Source organism: Rhinolophus hipposideros (genome assembly GCF_964194185.1).
Source record: "Rhinolophus hipposideros genome assembly, chromosome: 15".
NCBI classification, from domain to species: domain Eukaryota; kingdom Metazoa; phylum Chordata; class Mammalia; order Chiroptera; family Rhinolophidae; genus Rhinolophus; species Rhinolophus hipposideros.
Genome location: NC_138061.1, coordinates 21877108 through 21894929, shown reverse-complemented (window position 1 = coordinate 21894929; position 17822 = coordinate 21877108). Strand labels below are relative to the sequence as shown.

Here is a 17822-nt window from a genome sequence, read left to right as displayed (position 1 = left end):
GCAATGGGCAGAGCTGAGGCGCCCCTGCCATTTGTATAAATGTGCTCTCCGGAGAGCATATAACAAAAGACCTGATTTATGCTGATGATTCCCAAAGGCCCCGGTTGGAGTTTCACCCGACCCTGGCGGTACCCGGGGCTGCAGAGGAAAAGATGAGGTGCTGTCTGACGTAGACCCACTTTTCCCCTGGGAACTCTGAACGGGCTGAGGGGAGGGGACAAAGCCTCGTCCTGCGGGTCCCGACTCTAACTGGAAAAACAAGGCGTCACCCTGGGGAGCTCCGGGGTGGGGATGGGAATACAGAACACCTCCAAGAAAACCCTAACCTCCCAGTGGGTCAAAAGGGACTAAAAAGACAGGGTCAAGAGACGAGACGGGGCCGGTGGTTTCCTGATGGCAAACCCCAGTCGTTTAGGCACCCCTCGGCTCAAGTCACTTCCAAACCGGACAATTCTTGGGGAGGGACACTGCGGAGAGGGGACAGCTCCTACGCAGATGGCTGCGTCCCCGCGCCCTAGTCCGTCGCGCGCGCAGCTGCGGTAGTCACTGCGCTTCCCCGCCCCCGATTCTGGATGCGCCCCTTCCCCCCCCCCCAGGCCTGGAGCGGGAGCTCCGCCCCCGATGCGCCGCCCCAGCCCCAGCGCCTTAAAACCCGGCGCACACCACCCCCCTGCGCCCCGCCTGGCGCACCTCTGCTCTCCTTTGTATCTCCAGCCGCCACCGCTCTCCGCCCGGTCCCGGCACCATGAGCTTCGGCTCGGAGCACTACCTGTGCGGCCCCTCCTCCTACCGCAAGGTGTTCGGAGACGGCTCTCGCCTGTCCTCGCGCCTCTCCGTGGCGGGCGGCGCGGGCAGCTACCGCTCGCAGTCGCTGTCCCGCTGCAATGTGGCCTCCTCGGCCGCCTGCCCCTCCGCCTCGCCGCTCGGCCTGGGCCTGGCCTACCGCCGGCCTGCGGCGTCCGACGGGCTGGACCTGAGCCAGGCGGCGGCGCGCACCAACGAGTACAAGATCATCCGCACCAACGAGAAGGAGCAGCTGCAGGGCCTCAACGACCGCTTCGCGGTGTTCATCGAGAAGGTGCACCAGCTGGAGACGCAGAACCGCGCGCTCGAGGCCGAGCTGGCCGCGCTGCGGCAGCGCCACGCTGAGCCGTCGCGCGTGGGCGAGCTCTTCCAGCGGGAGCTGCGCGACCTGCGCGCACAGCTGGAGGAGGCGAGCTCGGCTCGCGCGCAGGCCCTGCTGGAGCGCGACGGGCTGGCCGAGGAGGTGCAGCGGCTGCGGGCGCGCTGCGAGGAGGAGAGCCGCGGGCGCGAAGGCGCGGAGCGCGCCCTGAAAGCGCAGCAGCGCGACGTGGACGGCGCCACGCTCGCCCGCCTGGACCTGGAGAAGAAGGTGGAGTCGCTGCTGGACGAACTGGCCTTCGTGCGCCAGGTGCACGACGAGGAGGTGGCGGAGCTTCTGGCCACGCTGCAGGCGTCCTCACAGGCCGCGGCCGAGGTGGACGTGGCCGTGGCCAAACCAGACCTGAGCTCAGCGCTAAGAGAGATCCGAGCCCAGTATGAGTCCCTGGCCGCCAAGAACCTGCAGTCAGCCGAGGAGTGGTACAAGTCCAAGTTTGCCAACCTGAACGAGCAGGCGGCGCGCAGCACCGAGGCCATCCGGGCCAGCCGCGAGGAGATTCACGAGTACCGGCGCCAGCTGCAGGCACGCACCATTGAGATTGAGGGCCTGCGTGGGGCCAACGAGTCCCTGGAGAGGCAGATCCTGGAGCTGGAGGAGCGACACAGTGCTGAGGTGGCGAGCTACCAGGTAAAGGCGGAAACGCTGCGTCGGGAGGGCCCCCAGGCCCCCCCCCCCCCGCGCATACCTGCGTCCCGCCCCAACCCGCACAGGTGGGGCCCTAGGAACTGAGGGCGGGGGAAGGGTAGGGATGGGAGAAAAAGAGCCCCGACTGGAGGCGTTGGGAAACAAAAGCCTTGGAGTCTCTACAGATAATTTGGGGGGCCTGGACGCCCTCTTTCCCTACTCCTCACTTAGATCCCTGTCCAAGCTCTTCTAACAAAGAAGCCCTTAGTTTCTCTTATTCAGAGTCCGAAAACCTAACTCATGCCTCCCTGTCAGCAAGTGGGAATAAACACACTGGCGATTTGAAGAACTGTCTCCCACCCAAAGTAAGAGTGAGTCCAACGGGGGGTGGGTTACACCCTCTCCATGGTTGGCGGTGCTGTCTGGCTTCTTTTGTTGACTTTAAAAGGCTTTCTGTACGCACTGGAATTGATATTTATAAGGTATGGTCGGCCCTAGGATTGGGGATAGGATGGTGGGCTGAATTGGGAGGGGTTCTACCCCATTTTCTTTACTTTTGTCCTCAAAGGAATAGAACTCGGGAGCCAACAACCTGGGTGATTGGGCTAGCGTAACCGCCCTGCTCTTGCTCTACCCCCACCCCCAACACACACGCACACACGCACACACACACCCAAGTTCTCTTGTCGACTGATTGATGACATGTCTTCCTAAGGAAAGCTTTACACCCGTTAACAAACAAGAATGGTCGGGGCGCTGTCCCCGGTGCTGATCTCGAATTCATCCCATCTCAGAAATGGCTCCCCCATCTGATGTCCCAGTTATGACTCTCTAGGCAATTAACTGCTTTGATTTTGTTCTTCTGAAACACCAACACATCAGCCTTGGCTACCTGCAATGAAAGGTCACTTCGTGGGCAGCATCAATTTTCATTTTCATGGATGGCTTAGCACTTAACAAAAACCACTTAATCTGCTCAGCAGATGTGAGGTCCCACTTGAAAATACCCATTTTCTTAACGCTTTTCCAATCTAAGTGCATGTGTTAAATCACAGAAATGGGTTCTATCTTTGTTATAGGCCAGTTATTATTTTTTTCATCTTGCCTATCCTCTAAGCTCCTATGTTTGGGTCTTTCCTCCTTTTTTCTCCAGACAAAGGCCACTGCATCTTCAGTTTTACTATATAGAACATTCTGGGCTTATGACCACAAGGGCGCAGAGGCAGAAGAAAAGTGTAGAAAACAATCTAAATAGTGTGGTGCAGTAAAAGCTCCATTGGGTAGAATGCTAATAATCCAGAAACTTGCAATAATTCATTTTAGTCAAATCGAAGTTTACAGTTGATGAAATTAATAGGGTTTGGGAAACATTAATAAAATACATACAAGAAAGGAATGAAACCTCAAAATTATGATTTTAGTCTGGAGATGAAATATTATTGGGGTGCAGGTATTTGCTCTTCATTATAAGTGACTTTCTTTGATAAAGAAAGCTTGCTTGGACCATTTGTTTTGGTTAGTTTGGAATTATAGTACTAGTCAAATAAAAACTTCTAGTCTACTTCAAAATTTGTAACTTGAACTTTTCACTATGTGGCCTTGCCCCCTGTAAGTCCTGAATTTATCACATTTAGTTAATTGAGACTCCGTGTTTTCTTCTAGAAGCCTTAAAGGATGACTAGGTAGTCTTCTGACGAGCTAGCCCAGTGTTTCTATAAAAAAAGATAACTTACCCACAACTGCCTTATGAATTGGGCTTTGCCATGTCCTCTGTTTGTTTATTATAGCCCCTATGTTCTAAGAGGTAGTGTGACAATATTGTCTGACTTGTTTTGTCTGCATTAAAAGGCTTTTAGTGTTAGACAATAGTAGGGTCATTCAGACATAGTCTACAGGAAACAAACAAACAAAACAACAGAAACTGCAGCATCTCTGCAGCTCTGCAGTGCTGCCCCCATCAACTTAACCTTCAGTGCCTCAGTGGACCTGCTGGTGGAGAGGAAAAGATCAGACAACAGGGAACTATTTCCTACCCCTTGGGACCTAAGGCTGAGAAGGGGCTCATATCCTCACCTGCAGATCCTGAAGGCCTGAAGCCACAAGGGTATCTTCTGGCTGTTTTCTCTAACAGTCTCTACAGTGCAATTCAGCCATTGTTTTCTTGCCCTCTCACCCTCCCCCACCCCTTTCTTGCAGTAACAGGAGGCTGTTCTCTTTTTTCTGCTTCAGGATTAGTGAGTGGTAGGCCCATTTTCCTTTGTATGCTTGCCACCCTCCAAGAGGCAGAGGAGGGCCCCATTAAAGTCACATTTTCTCTGCCCCAGAGAGCTGACAGCCTATTTGAGGAGAGAAAACTTATAGTTTGAGAGGGTAAAGAATGATTCAGTTGACATAGTAAGTACACAGTGGTGCATGAGAGGTCCAACTCAGGCAACAGGAGAAATTATGAAGAGCTAGGGCTTTTGTCTTCAAAAGCCAAATGCGGCCACCGTCTTTAGCTGAAGCCTTTTCTATTTCTATAACAGGGTGATTTGGGTTCCTGCATCGCTGCTTCACCACTATTAGAGTCCCCATTCTGCCAAAGATGTCTAAGGATATTTTTGAAGGGTACTGGGGGCCCTGGCCCTGTACTAAGGTCAGTCTTAGAAAGCTAAAGCTTTCCTTGAAAGACCTTGCTGAACAATCAAGATCACCATTAGTTAATGCTCTCCAGGGAGAGGAGCCAAGTCTGCCCTCTTCTCTCCAGTATGAGATTGGAATACAGTCTAATTAAATAGCAGGAAGGGGCTGGTCCCTTGGAGATTGGGGGTGGCAGTGCCTGCATATAAATCTATAGCTTGATAGATCCATTTTTGAAATTAGAATTCAAGAAAAAAAGCTATATTTAGTCTTTAACTCTTCCATGTGCTTTTTGTTTTGTTTTGTTCTTGCCCCTCTCTACCTCACTGTATTACTGTCACCTAGGCCACCATAACTCCTTTACAAAAATAAATTGAAACTAGTGGTTCCTAGTCAAACACTGTCAAACCCAGTGTGACATACCAAGATCACTTGAGGGCTTTAAAAAAACATTCTCAAGCCCACTCCTGAAGATATGGACTCAGTAGTTTGCAGGTGTGGCCCAGGGATAAGCATTTTCAATAGAAACGCTGCATCCTGTTGTTCCTCAGATTGATTTTGGGGTGCACTGATCTAAACCACATTTCCCAAGGTAAACCAGCTCATGTAATGCAAGATTTTAAAATACGGTAGGGGAAAGGAAAGAATAAAATGTGGGGAGGAAACACAGGAAGGAGAATAAGGCAATGGGTGGATCACATATGAAAATCTTCTCTCCCCACCTAAGTTTATTATGCAGAGTAGTAACTAGGGATGGCTGCACTCGCTACTGTCACCTGGCTGAGGGCCCCTAAAAGTGCTGAAATCTACAACACTGCAATGCTACTGTGGCCAGTTCTTTCTCTTGCTCCCAACCTACCTCCTTCCAGCCCTGAGGAAGGCACTCAGCACCTGTTTTATCTACTCCAGGAGAGACCCCAGCTGGAGCTGGGAATGCCTGTCTCCCATTCCCTCAGGCTAAGCCAGCAGCAGCTGCGTGGTTGGGGGAGGGGCCCACTGCAGCACTCTGCTCTGATTTCGAGCAGGAAGCCATCTTTGGCAGAGCTTTTGAAGGGCGAGGCAAGACAGCCTGGTGTGGGGAAACAAAGAGCGCAAACAAAGAGATTAGACATTGAAGAGCAATGATCAGCAGTCAGCACAATTCCTTCCGAAAGGAGCAAAGTCGTGCTTTTTGTCTACTCTGATCCATAAAACAGACGTGTGAAATGTGCATCATAAAAGTTCAAGGAAATCTCATTTATGTAGAACTCAGCTCCCCAACAACCTCTTATTCAGAAAACACAGCTGTGAAATAAAAATGATTTTTAAAAAGGACCTAATTAACCTGCTGATGAGATAAAACATCTAAATCACACCTTAGAAAGTTGGCCCCTCTGATACCCAGCCTGTTGACTCTAACTTTACATGATTCTAAAGCACTTTGTTGTTTGGATTTCAAGTGTGCAGCCAGATAGAGAAGAAGGGGGACCACTGGAGTCAGTTCAAGAAGGAGCAGCAGCAAAGCAGTTCTTTCAAGACAAAGAAAACCAATGAATAGCGAACATGAATTGAAACACTGCTCTTTGGGGCCTTTTAGGGTAGAAATAAACAGCCTGGTATATATGTCAGTTGACCTAAATGAAAAAAGACATCACAGAATTATAGAAAAAGAATTGATCATTATCATAACCCATAGTTGTGGAGAAAGGTTGCATTATGTTTAATATCTTAATTTAGAGTGGTACAAGTCACTTCAGAAAGTTTTTTATACAAAATTGTTATTTAAAAAAACAACCCTAGGGCTTCAAGAGATATGTCTCTCACTAGCCAATATTAAGGTTTTATTATACATTGCTTTCCTTAGTTATCCAAGAGGTTGTAGAGAGGGCTCATGATTAATTTGTCCATATGATTGAAAGGGTAGAGAATTACATGGTACGATATTAACAACAATAAAAATCACTAACATTTATTGAGCAGTTCCTATGTGACAAGTGTTATTCTAATGCCTATTACCTAATTTAATAGAAAATGGAAGCATATAATAATGTGAGGTGCATTAAATTAGAATCCCAACTTGAGGATCTCAGAACACCTCAGTGAAGAATAAACATTGTCATTTTCCACATGCAGAAATGGAAGTATTGAAGAAACTAAAATATAGAAAACTTACTGAGGTATGTTAGATACAGTGGCAGGGCGAGAAATGGAACACAGAGATCCTGGTGAAATCCGTCCTCCTCTTTTCCTCATATATTTCTCCTTCTCCTTTGCATAATGAGAGTACTTCCTCCTCTTTCTCCTTTTTCCCTCAACCTAACTTTTCTTCCCCTTACCACAGTAATATTAATTCTCTTATCCCTGATGCATCACTAGCAGACTTGCTTATAGGTTACTTTAACCTCAAATAGTAACCATCAAGAAAAATTTCTTGGTAAAAATACTTTTAAATTATGATCTCTTAACACCTTTTGGAATATTTCCATCATTGTCCAGCGTATCTATACCCAACCGTTAGTTGAGGCTCTCCTTTGTGGTATTCCTGTCAATATTTGTAGAACAGGTAGGTGGTATGAATTTTAATTATTTCTGCAGATTCTCTTGACTTGGAAGTTTGTACTCCCAGATGTATTAATCCTGCCTTTCAACTTTCACCATGGCTTTATTATCCCCACACAAGGGGAGTTACAAGGGGTAACTTACTTTCTTGAGTTTTCTGATATGTTTATCTGCATCACTATTTTATAAAAATAACTCTCAGTCACTATGCTCTTCATGTTGACAAAGTTGCAACTGAATTATATGGTTATTTGCTCACACTGTTTCAGGTCATAAGAAAAGAAGTCCTTATGTAGCATCATTCATTCGCACAACAATTATTCACTGAGCGTCTACAGGGTGCCTTGTGCTAGGCTCTGGCTTCCAGGGGTGAACTAGAAGAAAGGGTCCCTGCTTCCATGTAAATTACATTCTAGAGCAGTAGTTCTCTAACAGGAGGGATTTGCCCCTAGGGGACGTTTGGCAGTGTCTGGAGACAGTTTTGGTTGTCACGACTGGGAAGGAGGGTGTGTGCTACTGGCATCTAGTAGGTAGAGGTAAGGATGCTGCTAAGTTCCTTAAAAGTCACAAGACAGCCCTTACAATAAAGCATTATTCAGCCCCAAATGTCAATAGTGCCAAGGGTGAAAAATGCTGTTACAGAGGAAGGTGACAAAATAAACTAGTAAACTAGTAAATGAAGAAGAAAAAATTTCAGACAATGATAGGAGTTAAGAGCAGAGTGGACACTTTCAAGTGGGTGCTTTTTTCTAATTTGTCCTCCCTCCCACTGGAGGTATCTTTTTCTAATCTGCACAACGTTCCTTCATGGACTGGCAGCTGTCCTGGCTTGAGGTAAAATAATGTGCGAGATCGGGGTAGAGAGGGTACTTAAATTGAGTGCCAAGAAGACTTGTCTGAGTGGAGGGCATTTGAACTGAGTCTCGTATGACTTGGAGTTGGTTCGGGCCATGTAAAGACCTACTCCCGAGCATTCCAAACGGAGGAAATAGCTAGCCTAAAGGGCCTGAGACAGCAACTTGGTAAGTTTAAGGAGCAAAAGAAGAAGGCCAGGGAAGCTGAAACACATCGAGTGGAGAGAATAGGCCATGCTGAGGAGTTTGGACTTTATTCCAAAGATATTGGAGGATTTTAAGCAGGTAAACAATAGGATCTGCTGTTTTTAAAAGATCCTTCTGGCTGCTCCAGAATCACAAACGTAAAGCTGTTTTTCTTCTGTGCCTGGGTTTGCACCTGAAAGAATTTGGAGCAAAACTGTTACATAAACCTAGTTTCTTTTTAAAATGTAGTTTCAATCTGCCATGTGGATAAAAAATATTCCATGGAGTATTTCTGCTTCCTTATCTGTCGCATAAAATGCTTTCAGTAAAGTGATTGAGTAGCAGATTTCCAGGAAACCCATAAAAAGGAATGGAGGCAGAGAAGACTTGCTGTCTTCTGTATGCTTTCTACAGTTGGAATTTTCTGAATCTAAGCTCTTAAACCGAGGCTTTGGGTTTTGGAAAGGACATGCAACAAGCGAGTTATTTAGCAGCAATACAACGAGCAAGGGAGGGACGGTAAGTAAGTAAGTAAGTAAATAAATAAATCTCCCTGGTGTTCAGTTGAGAACCATGTACCCTGTGGCAGAAGTTCCCAACCCTCACCATGCATCCAAATTTCCTGGGGACCTCTATGAAAAAATGCACATGCTGGTACCCCAACCCAAAACCAATGAATTAATCTGGGATGGGAGTAGGCCTGGGTGTCTTCATGTGTAGGCAGGGTTGAGAATCCTGGCCTGGTGGAAATCACAGTGAATTTCAGCTGGTTTAGTCTAAATATGTCGGATGTGTCACTTTTCAGGATAGCATTGGGCAGCTGGAGAATGATCTGAGGAGCACCAAGAGTGAGATGGCACGCCACCTTCGGGAATACCAGGACTTGCTCAATGTTAAAATGGCTCTCGACATTGAGATAGCAGCTTACAGGTACTTCGAAGGGCATGTTCACCCAAGCAGATGCAGTCACCTGAGACAACACTACCCAAATTAGTGGTTCTGGTCTCTCTGATTTCCGATGGGGGCGGGGGGACGAGGAGAGACATCACTGGCCCCTTCCAGGTGAGCCGACCTCTTTATCCCTCAACTTTATTATATCCCAGCTTCACCTTGCGAGACCTGGAATAGTCTACTTACGGCTGCTGGGATTTAAGGGGATAATGTGAGTACAGAGGTTGAAATAAACCCATCAGACTCTCACTTTAAAAATAGAGTTTATACAACATAGAAACTCCTCATAGGTGAGGTGTCCCCCTGATTCCTACTCAAGGCAATATTCAAGTGAACATTTACCTTAAAAAAAAAGGTAATAACAGCAGCTACTATTTTTTGACTGATTCCCACAAGCCAGGCACTCTATTAGATCCTGCACATAAATAATCAGGTCACATTATTCCCAGTTTGCAGATGAGGAAACTTGAACCACGGACTGTGTTAAGTTGCTCCGAGTCACAGTGCTGGTAAATGGAAGAGCTGAGATTCAACCCCAGATCTGTCTGAGCATTTTTTTTTCCTTTTTCTTTATACTGTGTATGCTACAGCAAAAAAAAAGCTCTAAGAGTATTTGATAGTGTCTTGAGTTTCTGATTTTAAAGAAAGGATGACAAAAACTATTAGTTACAAGAAACAAGGTATTGGGGTGACTCTTTTCTGATGCCTTTTAGGCCAGGCTGAGAAGAAGTCTGGGATCTGAAACATGTATATTCACCGGCCTTTGTTATTGCTCGTTTCATTCCCTTTGTACTCCTGTACACTGGAAAGGTATAGATCTCAAGTTCAGGCTGAATTAGGCAGTTCTTTCCTCCTCTGTGGACTTCTCACTTCCTTATTCCTATTGCACCGAGGGTGTCAATTAGCAAAGCTTTTTTTCCCCAGAGCTTTGTAGACTCTTAAGTGCCAAAAATGAGTGTGATGAGGCCAAACGGGATTGCAGGTTTTTCCTTTAATATATTTGTGAATAGAATAGGTTTCCCTTTGACAGTGCTGTAAACACAGACGGTGCTAAAATTGAATCTGTGAGTGTGTGTTGCGTACGAGTGTGCATGCATGCACGCACATGCTGCTAGATAAATCCAAGTCTTTAGCCTTGGAATTCCATATCTGTTGGTCTCAATCTCATGAGTGAACTGAAAAGTCTTATAGAATCTTTCTAAAATGAACAGGAGCTGCAGGGTGAAGTTCTTTGTAAGGAGTTGCAAGTTGGCTTCCTGAGAGTTTTTCTCTGTTCAATTTACAGGAAACTGCTAGAAGGCGAAGAGACACGTTTTAGCACCAGTGGATCGACTATTTCAGGGCTGCATCCACTTTCTAACCCCGGTTATCTGCTCCCACCCAGAATCCTCAGTTCTACAACCTCCAAAGTCTCAGCCACTGGGCTGTCTCTTAAGAAAGAGGAGGAGGAAGATGAGGAAGAGGCTTCTAAGGTGGCCTCTAAGAAAACCTCCCAGATAGGGGAAAGTTTTGAAGAAATATTAGAGGAGACAGTAATATCTACTAAGAAAACCGAGAAAACAAATATAGAAGAAAGCACCATTTCAAGCCAAAAAATATAATTCTGTTGCTTAAAAAAAGTTAATGCTTAAGAGGGGATAAGATGCATTTGACTTGTTCAACAGGTTATTCCTAAACCAAAACACCTGTCACCACCATGCAATGTCTTCAAGGCTTCCGTCTCATAGTTCGCATTGAATACTTACTTTCTCTAATAAGAAAACCACCCCTTAGATTGGAGGAAACTGCAGTCCTAGAGCCATCACAGAGGAGGTGTCTAAGGACACAGCTTTCTCACCTAAGGCTCAGGCTTTACAGTGATAGATGATTCCAGTGCAGAGGAAGTACAACGGTGCTAAATCTGTGATCATCATCAGTTGCTGTGAATTGAAATTAAAACCTCTATTCACTCACTATAACCAGCCATTACCCAGCTATAAAATCTCACTCTACATACCTAAAATATAAAATCACTGCCAAAGATAAACCCATGGTCCACCACCGACACTACTCTGATAAAACAGTTCCACAAATGATAGGTGTTTGTTTAATGGACACTTTTCCTCCCACCCCCCTTAATTCCACAGATCCTTTTCTTCCATTCTGGGGGGAAGAATAATAAAGGCTAGTCTAGTATTCTTCCCTTTGAAACATATTTAGGTTCTTCTCAAAAGAGCTTACCCCCTCTAGCTCTATTTGCTTGATGGGTAAAATTAAATGCATGTTGACCATTTCTATGATTTGTGTAATGACTTCACCCTGCCCATTTCATATCTTTCCAATTCTGTAGGTTAAAAAAAAAATGGCAGTGATAAGTTTTAAGGGTTGCCCCAAGAAATAAAGTAATGAAAAGAGTCCCTAGATTTTAGGCTTTCAGCTTATCAAATCCATTTAATTAGGAAAAAAATCCTACTCAATTAAGAATATAGCTTTTCACCTTAATGTTAGAACTACAGTAATAGTTACCCCAAGCTGTGATTAAGCTGACCTTAGATTTAGTAGTATAAGCTAGAAGAGGTGAGTATTTGTATGAATGGAAAAAGTGAAGGTCTCATTTATCTGTGTCAGTTCATTTGTGGTGATGTAGAATTAGCTATTTCATGCCCTCATCCTTAGACAGAACCCACATGTCCCCTTCGCACTAGTCTAGGTCCTAAAGTGGCCTTGTTTTCCCTCTCCTATGCCTTTTAAGAGTGCTAAGTGTAGAATATGTTATCACCAGGATACAATGCTACTGCTCCAAAGCAAAATAAATCACTTCTGGTCAATCAGCACCACCAGCAAATATAAAAAAGAAATATTTCTCTTTTCTAAAAGAGTCTTGCCCACCAGTTTTCCCATTGCTGCATGGTTGGTGGGGTCTCCCTTCCCTGCCGGAGAGGAAAAGACACAAACCAGAGAAAGAGCACACATGCTTGTTACTCACACGCGAAGAAGTAGATTCTGGAGCGTCAACTTTTCATCTGCCCAGCTGTGGGGCAGATGCATTGCCCGGTCTTCCACGTTTGCCAGTTTTGGTGCAGGATTCATTCTCTGCCAGCAGTCACTTCCACCAGAGCTAAAGAGTTGCCATATCTCTGTCACACTTCTCCATTAATAGCTCTATGGTAATCGGGACATCATGCTTTTACTGAACTTTCTTATCCTAGCACATGCTTCCATAGTTCAAGGAACTTGAAATACTTTTCTTCCTTTCTCTCACTCCATCCCTGTCTTTACTCCCCACACTTACTCTAAAACATTAGTAAAATAAGAATTAAAAGTCATAAGAATCCTACCAACGTAACTTGTGTTCTGTGGTTTCTGCTGCTTAACAGAGAGACAGCTGCACCCTAAATAATTCAGAAATCGTATGTTCTCTGTTCCATGCATCCACATTTAGCTTTTTTTTTTTCTCCCTGACAAAGCCTTGAGGCTATAGTTTGCATTTGTTTCAGACTGTCTGGTCTGAAACACATAATACACTAAGTTCATGGTAAGGAGTGGGGAAATCAAAATCAAATTATAAAAAGACAATGCATTCGGTGCCTGGGTAATGATTTAACTAGCTCAACTTGGGGAACTTTGAGAATGAACTGGTGGAAGGCATAGGATAAAAAGTCCTTCAAAACAATAAGAATCTTTTCCTTCCTTGAAAGTGCGGTTATATTCCTGCAGAATCCAGATATTTAGGTAGGGCATAGGTAACAGTAATAGAATTTTCCTCTACTGTAATGATTCTTAACCTTTTTTTTTTCATTATAGCCCACTTTGAAAAGCTGTACACCCTATCCCAGAAAAATATACATACTGGGTTTCCCCAGAAATAAGACCTAGCTGGACAATCAGCTCTAATGCACCTTTTGGAGCAAAAATTAATAAAAAATTATATAATATAAGACTGGGTATAATATAATATAATAAATGCCAGGTCTTATATTACTATAAGACCAGGTATAATATAATACCCGGTCTTACATTAATTTCTGCTCCAATAGATGCATTAGAGCTGATGGTCCAGCTAGGTCTTATTTTCGGGAAACAGGGTACACAAAACTTTGTACAGCTCAAGAGGCTTGTGACTCCTCTAGGACTATCTACTTCTGGTGTCCAGAAGCGCATGGATGCCAAGTTTAGATTCCCTAATGCCATGCCAGGTTCTAGGACGGAGACTGTGAATGGGATGATATGGATGTAACTCCTAGCTGGTGCTGGTGGCTGAAGCTAGAGCTTACTGAACCCTGAACAGTACTGTCATTCTCAGTCCATCTGGCTAAGGGCACTTGTAAGCCACTCAAAGATACGTTAACGGTACTGCTGGTGAAAAGAGTTCTGTCGTGCACTAACAATGAGGGTTTTACAGTAATCAAAACATCTTTTCAGGCCTATTAAGGAACAATAGTCTCATCAATACATGGGTTTGCAATATAGACATTGGCTGTTGCTTCTAAGACTACTATTCAGTTAATGAATCCTTCTCTATGCCAAACCAGAGTCTTATTACATTTATATAATCTCTGGCTCTGACTAATTTGTATCTCCTATTTTGCAGGAGTTGCCAGTAATCGTCATAAGCTCATTTATGAGACATTAAAAGCATCTTATAGAGTTGATAAATTATTAAATCAGAATAATTACACTAACATGGAAACATGGTGTTCAGAATCATAAGGCAGGGAGGAAAAAGGAAGGGAAGCAAGCAACATCAACTGTTACCACAGAAAAGGACAACATAGTGAGTCTGTGGGATTGTGGGGAAGCCTGTCTGCAAAGCACAGTAATGAGATCCAACATGACTTTTAGAGTCATTAGACAATGGGGTTCTTTGCATCTCGAGACTTATTAATTTATCAGCTATAATTACAGCTATAATTTATTCAGTACCATGTATCAGACACTGCACTAGGTGATGACCATGGCATTATCTCATTTAAACCTTACAGTCACTCTGTAAGTGTAGTACTTGTACAACCGTTTTACAAATGAAGGAATAGGGCCTAGAATGACAAGGTCAAGACCCTTGTCTGATGTCACACAGGAAGTAACAGCTGGAATTTGTACCTTGGTCTTCTGACTCTGTAGTGCTTGCTTTTCTTCCCTATGTTGCCTCTCTACATAAAAGAACGTCCCCTCACTTGAAGGAATAGAAATCTTTCTTTTTATCTTCTTTTTCACCCTTCCTCACCAGGTACCACTGCCCCAGAAACCCTTGGCAACACAAAGTTTTATAGGCAAACTACTAACTATTTTGCAGATTCCTGAGCCTACAGCCTTCCTGCATGGCAGTGAAGTGGTGGCAGCTCAAACCTGGGCTCTGGGCCCCTCCAACTATGAGTCACCTCTGCTTCTGCTAAAACTGAAATAGAATTGAGTGCTGTTTACCTATTTATTGTTTTTAAAAAAGTTTAAAAAAATAATTTTGCAAAGGAATTCTATAGCACATGTATCAAAGGGACTGGAAATGAAGGAATATTACAGAACAGACAATTCCTCAAGAGGTAATAAATCCAGGATACTTAGAATTCATTTTATTGTACTGGCTAAAGAGGGGGCAAGACTTGAGCAATTATCTGAAAACTAGAGTCCAAATTTCAGATCCAGAAATAATGCAAATCACATGTAGTCCAGGAGATAAATTTCTAGAACATACCTGTGAATAGAAGCAAGGAGCGCAGGACCACCATTCATGGCTCTAAAGACAAACATGAAACAGTTTTTTAAATGCATTTAAAACTCCATTGGAACAGAAAGCACATGGGTAGTTGCCAGGGCTGGAGTGGCGGGTACTGGGAAATTACTATTAAAGGGATAAGGTGCTGGAAATGTTTGGAACTAGATAGAGGTGGTGGTTGCACAACATTGTGAATAGACTAAATGTCACTGAATTGTTCACTTTAAAATGACTAATATTATGTCATGTAAATTTAACCTCAATTTTAAAAAGTCCTCTGATAGAGAATTTATGGCACTCAGAAAAATATAATTACGAAGTCTACTATACCTTCTGCTCCAGCTGAGACCATTATGCACAGCCACCTGGGTCAATCCCAGTTAGAAGGAATCCCATTAGGACAACATAAGCCAGATCTAATAAGAGTATTGATTTCAAAACAGAGCCTGGAGAAAAAGCCCGAAATCTCCTTGAGTGTAAATGAAAGAAAGAATAAATAGCTAGAATGTTACTTGCTCATGAGCACCCATCACTGATTTCCAACTAATATTATTCTATTATAGAATCAGAGATCTCTAAGGTTTGGAAGAACCTCTAAATCATAAGAATGGATGTTTTTTCTTAGGACCAAATAAATTGGTGTACCTGAAAGCATAGTAATTTAAAATGGAAATAACTGAATCGGCTCAGTGTAGGATCTTAAAATAGAGCTGATATGTGAAATTGTATTTTCCTTTATGGAACATACATTACTGGTTTTGCTGCCAGTATTGGATGTACAAATTTAATGTACAGGTTAGATTGGTATCATTATGCCTTCTGCTATTTTCAAATATCTCACATGGATGTGCCATTTGCAAATGGGTGAGTGCTCTTGAATCCAGTCAAACAAAGGACTGTGTTTATTACATTACCATGTTCCACTGCACACCCTTAAAGCATAAAAAGAATGGTTACTGTGAATTTCAAAGGGCTTCTCTCCTCTTCTATCGATCTCCTAGAAGATGATTAGATTGCCCTCATGTTTTATGCTGATAAGTATTTCACAAGCTTACTAGGTGGGGGTGGAGACTAGCTAGCTAAAATGTACAAATTCTTTTTTTACAATTCCTTGAAACACACACACACACACACACACACACACACACACACACACACAACCAGCACTGTAATACAACAGAGTGAGTCACACTGAAGACATTTAAAGGTTTATGTTTTTATAGTGCTTCAGTAGTTCTGAATAAAACAAAACAGAGAAAGCTCAGGCTGCAAAAAAAAAAGAAGATTGATCTTGGAGGGGTCTCCAGGCTCACTTCCTCATTGATTAATCACTATAGTTCACCACATGGCTACTCATGTCTCTGATGAGGCTAGTGCTGTCTGTTCTGTGTAAGTCTGAGACATTTCATTCTAACTCTATCACATGCTCTTAAAGGTTATAGAATGCTCACACAATGTAACCAAAATAATTAGAATAAGGTCTGAAGTTTGGGAATACAATTAGTAGCAGGTTCTAGTCAATTGCTGATTATTGCATAGGGTAAAAAAGCATTTTTCCTTAGAAATGCTTATTAAAACAAATTTAGTTCACTAAGGTTCATCTGCTATGCCATAAGTATAAATAAATAAGAGGTGTAACTTTCATCTCCCATGATTTCCTGGCATAAGGATTCATACACAACATACAGAATTCCTGATGTCCCTTAGGGCTAGACAATCTTTCATTTTTATCTTTAGCCAGGCTTGAGCTCAACAAAAGGAACTCCTCTCTGGCAACTGAAACTGTCTGTCCATGGACTAACCCAATCTGCAAAATAGAAACAACAGAGCCAAGATTAGAATTAGGGTGAAAGCAGAATCTAGGTCCAACTTCAGAGTCTGTACCCCCACCATTCTCCTCATTATTCATAGGAGGTGAAGAGAGTAAACATGTAAGAAAGAAAGGAAAAAACAAATTGTTCAACATAGATCTTTTAATATTAATGGACCCCCTTCATCAGAAAGGAACTAACTCAGTGAAGTAAGCTAAGAAATGACTGCATAGGGACCATATTTGTACTTGATAAAAGACTATGTGCCAGCCACTGTTCTGAGTACTTTACATATTCATTAATTCTCATAATAAGCCTTTGAATTAGGTACCATTGTCCCCATTTACAGGTAAGAAAAACTAAAGCTGAGAGAAGTTACATAACGTGCCCAAGAGCACATAGCTTGCAAGCAGCAAAGCTGGGAGTCAAAGCTATGCAGTATGGCTTCACAATTCACATCCTTAACCACTCTGCAATACTGCCTCCATTTCTTTTGGGGGAAAATTCCATGCCTGGCAAACTTTGTCTTCTCCATCTTCTAATTTAAAATATGATTTGACCAGCTTTTCTCTTGGGAAAATGTTTTCTTAGAAACATTACAAGAAAAAAAATCTTTTCTCATTTAAATGAAAATAGTATCCCACTAAGAACCCTTATAAAACCACAGACACCATCAGAACAAAATCAAAATGCAGTAAAGATCAAACCATAATACCATTTTATGTAAGTAACTACTTGGCAAGCTTTCAGGAGTCAATGTGGCATTTCATTTATGAGTGGACTATTAATCGCTAGAGGTAATAAAACGTAGATTTCATCAGCCCAGTTTTAAAGAGAGGCCAAGAATCAAACTCATGTACACAACAACATATTGAGAAAGGATAAAAATGAGGACTTACTCTTTGCTCATGGTCTACCGGAGAAAATGAACATTCAGAATCAGCATCTGCTCGAATCTTCTCTATTACCAGGAGTTTCCAAGATGACAAAATACACCATAGAAGTTGCATTAGAACTTTAAAGGGGGAAAAAAAACAATTTTAAAAATCAGTCACACATCTGATAAGCAATTATGACCTGGTGATCCTACAAGAATATTCATCTAGGATTGAATCACAGAGTATATATTAGGTTGGTGCAAAAGTAATTGCAGTTTAAAGGGTTAAAATAATTGCAAAAACCACAATTACTTTTGCACCAACCTAATAGTTTAGGCAAGCTGAATAGAACAAATAAATGGGTCAGAGGCGTTACTTCCATGTTACTTCCAAGAATTCAGTCACAGTAGAAGAGTGTGTGAGTGTTTGCAAGGCCTGTGTTAGCTAGGACGAATGGTCAGAGACTAGGTAAGAATGTATCTGACTCAG

General features: G+C 43.2%; 2 protein-coding genes across 3 annotated transcripts in view; one reads left to right on the top strand and one right to left on the bottom strand.

Moving 5' to 3' along the window:
• NT5C2 (5'-nucleotidase, cytosolic II) overlaps positions 1 to 1200 on the bottom strand; it is a 119432-nt gene extending 118232 nt beyond the window's left edge. Inside the window, exon 1 of one of the 2 annotated variants that reach the window (XM_081074607.1) lies at positions 691 to 1200. The gene's annotated coding sequence lies outside the window, so the exon portion shown is untranslated. The remainder of the gene's footprint in view (positions 1 to 690) is intronic. The other variant, XM_081074608.1, reaches the window with a different exon arrangement.
• INA (internexin neuronal intermediate filament protein alpha) lies at positions 746 to 12280 on the top strand (the record flags this gene model as incomplete). Its single annotated transcript, XM_081074613.1, has 3 exons — positions 746 to 1810; positions 8810 to 8934; positions 10241 to 12280. 3 exons carry the CDS (start codon positions 746 to 748, stop codon positions 10554 to 10556), a joined length of 1506 nt encoding a protein of 501 aa, XP_080930739.1. The 3' UTR covers positions 10557 to 12280.
• Positions 12281 to 17822: the final 5542 nt, after the last annotated feature.